Genomic DNA, 8,848 nt, shown 5'->3' on the forward strand with positions numbered 1-8,848 from the left:
GGTTTTCTTTTTCTTTTTCTTTTTCTTTTTCTTTTTCTTAAAAGATATTTTTCCCCAAAGTATTATAAATATCTTTTATGCAATTTTTATTATTAATGATTATTATTTGATTCGAAGTTTGTAACACTTCTTCCGAAATGGTGTACAACATTTAAGTTCTAATTAGGGATAACCACTTCAAAGGGTAACGAACTTTCGATTTTTTTCACATTTAGTCATGAAACTTTTTTTTCGTTATATAATTGTCACTAAACTATTGAAACTGTTCACATTTTACCCTTATGACCGGCTGTTACCAGTCATAAGGGTAAAATATGAACAGTTTCAATAGTTTAGTAGCAAATAAATAACGAAAAAAAGTTTAGTGACTAAATATGCACAAAATCAAAAATTCGTTTCCCTCTAAAAAGTTCAATAACTAAATGTGAACAAACTTCTTCTTGTATTATGTTTTAGCAAAGTATTTATTTTTGTTAAATTGTAACAACATTTGTTGATGAAAAAATCTATGAAATAAAAAAAATAAAAAAATAAAAAAACAAAAACAAAACCCTGAAAATATATTTAAAAAAACAAAAAACCGAAACCGAAATAAAAAACCAATGGTTTGATATTTTCCAAAATAAAAAATCAAAATTTCCAATCTGATTTTGGTTTTACAAAAAAATGAACCATTCTCACTGATGTGAATTATGACCATTGGTTTGGCATACGGAATTTGTGACATCCCATGAATACGTAATTACAACATCGTCTGAACTTGTAATTAATAGTAAGGGGTTAGACTATCATCACATGAATATGTAGTTACAACATCGCCTGAACTCGTAATTCATCACCTGCAGGTTATGGGCCTGATGGTGTTTCCATTGGGTTGTCTAGAATAATCCGTGGTCGTCATCTATACTATGGTAGATGACTACATCGCCACATTGCCAGTTAAGGTTATGGTATCTCCTTTCATCCTACATCACCTATTCATCATCATCTATTTACCTAATTATCATCACCTATCTCTCATCATTTTATTTCATCACAAACCAACTATTTCATCTACCCATGTTTCATCCGCAACATATTTGTGGATATAAAATAAATATACCGTTTAAATCTTTTAAAACATGTATAAAATCGTTCATCCAGCATAGACAACAAGTATTCAAATAATATGCACACATAGCACGTAATTTATATAAAATACTTCATATCTATGTGTAAGATGAAAGTAACTATATATACCATAAAAATCCCATAAATGCTCCCTAACTTCAAACCCCAAGGTTTACTCTACTAAAGCTTCATATTCTCGGCTCTCTAAACCTAGGAGGGTCCAGATTCCTAACTTCAAACCCCAAGGTTTACTCTATTAAAGCTTCATATTCTCGGCTCTCTGGACCTAGAAGGGTCCAGATCTATAACACAAACTTACAAGAGGGGTTTGAGGCATTCAAAACCCCAAAGATGAAGTGATTCAAGCCCTAACCCCAAAATGGAATCTACACAATAGGGAAGGAAAGGGGTTCATTTTTGTACCTTAGAATGAAGTTTCTTGCTTGAATAACTCAGAACAATAATCTTCCTTGGTCCCTCTTGGTGGAACTCTTCTCCTTTCTTGCAAAATCACACCAAAAAGTTCAAGATAACTCTTTCTCTCGCTCTACACACTCAAGCTCGCTAGGGTTCTCACTTATGGGAAAGGTAGTCACAATTGAAGGCCATAAGTGCCTTTAAATACGGCTCGGGCCCAAAGATTTAGGGTTTCTACCAACAGCGCGGACTCGTCGAGTCTATTCATTAATCTGAGTCATCAGTCGCAACCTTACTCGACGAGTTGAGGCGTCAACTCGTCAAATCTCTCTTCTTAACTCAAAAGAAAAATACTTAAATTATGATACCAGAAAATCCGGATGTTACATTTTGTTTTTTTATTTCATAGATTTCTTCATCAACAAATGTTGCTACAATTAAACAAAAATAAATAATTTGCTAAAAACATAATACAATAGGAAGTTTGTTCACATTTAGCCATTGAACTTTTTAGAGGGAAACGAACTTTCGGTTTTGTTCACATTTAGTCACTAAACTTTTTTCCGTTATCTATTTGCCACTAAACTATTGAAACTATTCACATTTTACCCTTATGACCGGTAACAGCCGGTCATAAGGGTAAAATGTGAACAGTTTCAATATTTCAATGACAAATAAATAACGAAAAAAAGTTTAGTGACTAAATGTGAACAAAATCGAAAGTTCGTTACCCTTTCAAATCATTATCCCTTCTAATTAATGTATTTTCTTTTTGGATGATGTCACTTTAAAGCTAAAAGTAAAAGCTGTGAGTTTTAATATATATATATATATATATATATATATATATATATATATATATATATATATATATATATATATATATATATATATATATATATATATATATATATATATATATATACACACACACACGCTTACTACTTTACTTAAATCTATACATTTCGTACAAAATCAACATTTGACTTATGGACGTTTATACGACACCATTTTCCATTTGAATAGACATTTATTCCTTATGTATAGCTTAAACATTTGGAAAATAATTATGTTTTTAATTTTAATGGAATGCTAAAGGTAGATGAGGTTTTACAAGATTATAAAAGTGTACAGCTGCATTTCATTTTTCACATATGACATCACGGCAGACATATCATATGACTATTTGAATATGTCCAAAAGAACATCATGAGAATATGATACATATTTGCATAAGACGAAGAGAAGTAATGTATAGTTGTATGTAACACATCAAGTTCAACAAAGTTTTCAGGAATGGTTGTCAGCATTGGTTGTACGTATTGGATGTGGGAAATTTGGTTCAATGCATGGTGATGCCAAGTCACACGACGTGATCACTGATCATGGAGTGTCAACTATAATACTTGAAGTAGTAGTTTCACACAATATATGATTTTGGCATGCGTACTTTCGTATGGTGAGGTAAAACAATGACCTTAATGTGCTCGGTGCATCGCCAACTTTCAACGACATTCTGTGGTTAATTCATATGACTTTGTGTTTGTTGTGAATGAAAATGAATACAAGTATAGATGTTAAATTAGTGATGAGATATATCTGGAGTACACTACATTTGTCAAAACATATACATATCTACAAGATGAAAAAATAAAACTGTCCAAGTTGGCATAAGAATGGACATATAATGATGTGGAACGGACATTGGGAGTCATCAAGAGCAAATGCAACATAATAAAATGTCTCACACAATCATGAGATTCGAAAAAAGAAAATAAATAAGATAATGATTGTTTGTATCATCTTAAACAGCATGGTAATAGAAGAAAATGGCCGGACAATTTGCATGCATAATCCAAACGTGTACTTCATCCACATGTACAAATACTCAGCGAGACTTTTGAAATTATAAAACAGAAAAAAAAAAAAAAAAAAAAAAAAACCGACAATCTTCGTCAAAATTTGACATGACATACATATCAAAGACAATAGAATTGTGATGATAAGGACGACCATGAAGAGATCGATGACAACAATGAATATCAGTTTCAATTTGACAGGACACATATATTGGGATTATTTGTTTAAAATGGCTTGATTTATTTTTTCTTTTTTTACTAAAATGATTATTACTTTATACAATACCAAAACGAGGTCTATCAACAATGTTTGAATTGATTTATACGGTAACAAAATACAATATGTTAATATGTTCTTTCTAGCGTTTGCAATTTTCTTTATATATATAAAAGGACAAAAAAAAATATAGAGCTAAAATCATAAATTAGTGTCCACGTCATTAATAATGAATAATAAAAAAATGACATGTTTTTTTTTATTAAAACAATAGTGAAAAGGTAAACTGATTTCATGTATAATAAACATACTATGTGTGAAACCCATATATTATATGAGTTTATTTTAAAAAAATTAAATACGAAATTTTAACAATTTGAGAAGTTTAAATTTATAAAAAAAAAATTGAGAAAAAGAATTTAATTATTAAAATTAATGAGACTTTAATACATTGAATACATTAGATATATAAATCCTTTCTAATAAATACCTTACATATTAAATGTGAAATTTTAATTTCATAAAATGAAAAATACAATAAAATGACAAGTGGAAAATAAAAAATTCAAAAATTATAGAAAATGACATGTGTCCAAATGAAGAAGAAGAGAATATATGGCAAAAAAAACATTGATTTATTAAGGAGGATAAAGTCTTTTCAAATAAGTCACAAGAAATCAAACTATCAAAAACTAATTATTTAAACAAAACAAACACTTATTTTATTTTATTACACTTAGACACTCAAAATTGTTAATAAACGTACCAAACCTCCATAATTCAATAAACAACGTAAATAATATCCAAACAGCAATGTATTATGGTGATCTTAAATACATTATTTGTTCATGGTTTTACTAGTGTATCTTTGAAGTAACAAAGTCAAGCGGGTTGAAACTTGAAAGCCACTTGAAGTATATACAAATACTAAGAGAAATAACGTAGATCAGTAACAAAGTATTATAATTGTATAAAAATATTGTTGAACTTTTATATGCATTACCAAGAAGTTTTAGCTTTTGAACAAGTGTAACCATAAGGTTTGGGAGAGAAGACTTGTTTATTACGATGATACTAAAAAACTTTTCTCCTAGTCATCCGTTGATTGAAATCTCTTAAGGTTTGAACTTAAAGACCTCTCTTATGGGATGCATAAGCCTTAAGCCATCAAGGTGATAGTTAACATTATTACATACATATAAAACATTTTTATAAATAAGCTCAAAGTCTTTCGATGTATAAATATGTATTTTTACATGCATATAAAGTATATTTACAATAAATGTGGTTTGTGTATAAATACATATTTCAATGTATAAATACATATTTTGACGTTTGACAACCATAGTATGGTTATATAGTATTACGTTTAAATGTATAAGTTCATAAATACCCAATTATATATTATTTTAGCCAAAGTTCTTTAAATGTATAAATACATAAATACTCAATTAGCCATTATGCTAGCCGAGTTAAACTGCTACTCTAATCGGGTAGTATCTTTATAGTTTGGATATCTGAGTCTCTTTATAGTTTGTATACTCAATTTTTGTTATATTTAAATGTATAAATACATAAATACTCAATTATCCATTATGTTAGCAGAAGTTAAACTACTTGAATAGTATCTTTATAGTTTGGATATTTGAGTATTTTTGTATTTATACATTTATATAAAATAATGTATATACATGACTAGATTATGGTTATAAAATGTAAAGATATATATTTATACATTGAAATGTCTATTTATACATTAAAAAATACATATTTTATATATAGGTAAATCTACATACTTATACATTGAAATACTTTGAGCTTACATGTAAAAATACTTTTTATTAGGAATGAGCATATGGACCGGGGAACCGGTCCCGAAACCGGAACCTGATGGAACCGGTCAGGTCGGGACCGATACTATAATTTCGTCAAATTTTGAAACCGGGACCCTGTAAGAACCGATCGTTCGAACCGGCCCAAAACCGGGAACTGGATCAGATAACTCACTCAAATTTTGAAAGTTGCATATCTCACTCAATTTAAATATTTTTGACCTGAATCTTTTTCCTACATGTAGATTATGATTTGTAGTTAAGTTTAGACTATAAAAACGCTTGATTTGGTTAAAAATTGAATGAGTTACAAGCCACACAAGGAAGGATGTCAAATCAGAATTTTTTTTTATGTTTCAGATTCTAAATGTAATCTGAATTTATTGTTCAAATGTACATAACTCACTCAATTTAACTTTTTTGACTGAATCTTTTTTCTACATGTAGATTAGGATTTATAGTTAAGTTTAAACCATAAAAACGATTGATTTAGTTAAAAATTGAATGAATTACAAGCCCCGCAAGGAAGGGTGTCAAATTATTTATTTATTTATTTATTTATTTATTTTATGTTTCAACAATTAAATGTAATCTGACTTTATTGTTCAAATGTGCATAACTCACTCAGTTTAACTTTTTTTGACCTGAATCTTTTTCCAACACGTAGTTTAGGTTTTGTAGTTAAGTTTAAACTATAAAAACACTTAATTTGGTTTAAAAAAATTAAATGAGTAACAAGCCCCACAAAGAAACGTGTCAAATCAGATCGGTTTCAAAATTGAAAACCCAACAAAAACTGGACCAGAACCGTTAGAACCATCGGGCCAATTCGGTTCTTGTCCGTTTGCTCATGCCTACTTTTTATGTATGTAAGGATCTGTATTTTTCAAAATGGTAATTTTTTTAACAAATTATATAAGATTAATGAAATAATTACCAAAAGAAAAGGATGAAATTTAATGCAATGACATTTTTTAAAATAAGATGAAATTTAATAGTCATACGTGTTCAAAAGCTATACTTGGTTAATAATACGTGTACACAAAAAAATTCAATGATATTTTTCATACAATTCTAATACTTTGTTACTCTTTTATCCTAAATACTTACAACCTAGTTATTCTATCCAAAAATATTATTTTAATAATATATTTGCTAGGGTATATTGGCTACACCTAGTATTTAAAGAGGAATAAATTCAACATAAAACCAAATTATACACCAAATAATACTCAATCAAAGTCATTGATGAAGTTCAATATAGATGAGGTGAGTTCATACCAAAACCAAATGATCTAAGGCATTAAGTATTTATCAAACTACCTATATTTGCGTTCTATAGTTTGGTAGTATATATAATTGATTTTACTTTGAACCAAATTCATATCAATTAAAATCATAACAATACCCCAAATGATTTTTTTTTTTCAACAAATACTTCACATAACTCCTCCCTATCATTAAAAGGTCTCCAATGTATAGCAGAATATAACCAAAAGTACATGCCCACACAAGTAATTCACAAAACTAACTCTAAAGCTTCCATCCTATTATAATAAGAAGCCATGATTAGCAAGATCAACAAGAACAAAGTGTCATCTTTTTTCATGATTCCATGGTATGCATATGTGATATGTCTGTCAATTCTTCCACATACTAGGGGTGTATGCTTACCTTCATTCTATTATTCAGCCTTCTTTTCTTTCCTTGGGGAAATTGGAACTTTTTGTAAGATGAGATCAGCTTTCTTCAATACCCCACTCATGTTCTTGTGTACAATTATCAACTTTTCATCTACTTGAGCTTGGAATGTTTCGTATAGGATAGGGACTGAGAAAGTAAGAAGGACTCCTGAGATGAAATCAAGAAATAGTGTCAGGATATTGTTTGATGGAATGCAGAAATGATTGGATATGGAAAGAAAGCTTACCAATGTATATCAGTGTAAGAAAGTTAAACAAACTACCAATAAAGGAAATCAACCATAAACCAAAAGCAACCTGAAAGTTTTAACCCACATTACAGAAGCTATTAAGAAGATAATTCTTGAAAGAGTAAGGGAGATTTCAAGAAATTGTACCAAAATTATAGTTCTCAAGTTTCCATCAACTGCAATTTCATGCAAGGTTGATAAAGCACTATTAATCCGCACTCGCATCTCATCAGCAGCTAGGAGAGCCGATTCTTCTGATATGTCCAGGTTAGGGATTGGGGGCAGAGGTCTACACATCATCAAATTGTACTGAAATTAGAAAGTGTGCCCTAATACTGAGAAGGAAGAAGTAATGATCTGTGTAGATTGATCTAATTGCTACAAAGCACAATTTCAATCGTTATTTGAAGATTGATTCAACTTCTGATCCAAAAACGTACAGCAATAACAGTAAAATTGAGTCCGATGGAAATTGAGAGAAGGATGCACGCACCTATTAAGAAGAGACGCAGATTTTGCCCAGAAAAAGAGGATAACAACCAAAAGGAGTAGAGAATTGGAGAGTATTGCCAAGAAGTTATATCCTGCTCTTTCAAACAGGAGCCACACGACTGTTGAACCAATTAAGATCACAACTCCTCCGTAGCATTTCCTCCATAGCAATGTATCCGCAACTGCAACACCAATAAACAACTTAATTGACAGAGTGACATCAAGAACGAAAAAGATGTCGCGATCAATCAATCAGATTAGAGGAGAGAAATAAAACGGAAATTAATCTGATCAAGAAAATGCTAAAGCTGTAATGTATTTAAATCGTTTTCAAGATTGATTTTAACATGCAGTAGAATGGAAGAATGAATTTGCGATCAGATGCAAAGTGATAGAGAAGCACACACCTGCGCCGCCTCCTAGAGCGTCATAGACAGAAATCCGATCGACTTCGCTCATGGCGATTAGGGTTTTTTCTCACAAAAGGGGGAAGGAGGGAGATTTTTGAAGAGGGTTGGTATGTAAAGCGTTTCAAAAGGTTTTCTTTTTTGCATAAAAAATGTAACGTTTCAAAAGGTTTTCTTTTGAAGAGGAGTTTAAACGAACGTTGAGACTTGAGATTTGATAACCTGTATTCTTTTCTTCAATGTAATCACCCTCATTATCCAGGAACAACCAAATTCAATTTTTAGAAGGGTACATAAATAGTGAAATTTTGGGAAATCTTGTAAAAGTTCTATTAGTTTAGAAAAAAATCAAAAATTAACTTTTATTATTTTATAAAAAATAAAAAATTAATAATTAAGTCATAAATTTTTTTTTTTTAAGATTTAATTGCAAAAATGGTCCCCATGGTATGCAATTTTTTGGGGTTTTGATCCAAACCATGAGTTTTTTGGTTTTGTGGTCCTTTTGGACTGGTTTGTTTGTGAGGATGGTCCTTGTACTTAACATCCGTTAAAAAGAATCCGTTAACCCCTTCATGTGC

The 8,848-nt window shown here is 30.2% G+C and overlaps 1 protein-coding gene across 1 annotated transcript; it reads right to left on the reverse strand.

Annotated features, from left to right (window-relative positions):
- Window positions 1-6,987: 6,987 nt before the first annotated feature.
- LOC145047350 (reticulon-like protein B11) lies at window positions 6,988-8,554 on the reverse strand. The gene is made up of 5 exons (XM_078995607.1): window positions 8,268-8,554; window positions 7,862-8,042; window positions 7,516-7,657; window positions 7,366-7,435; window positions 6,988-7,286 (listed from the first exon to the last, which is right to left on the reverse strand). Exons 1-5 carry the CDS (start codon window positions 8,317-8,319, stop codon window positions 7,120-7,122), a joined length of 612 nt encoding a protein of 203 aa, XP_078851733.1. The 5' UTR covers window positions 8,320-8,554; the 3' UTR covers window positions 6,988-7,119.
- Window positions 8,555-8,848: the final 294 nt, after the last annotated feature.

Source organism: Lactuca saligna, chromosome 5 (assembly GCF_052625555.1).
Source record: "Lactuca saligna cultivar CGN05327 chromosome 5, ASM5262555v1, whole genome shotgun sequence".
NCBI classification, from domain to species: domain Eukaryota; kingdom Viridiplantae; phylum Streptophyta; class Magnoliopsida; order Asterales; family Asteraceae; genus Lactuca; species Lactuca saligna.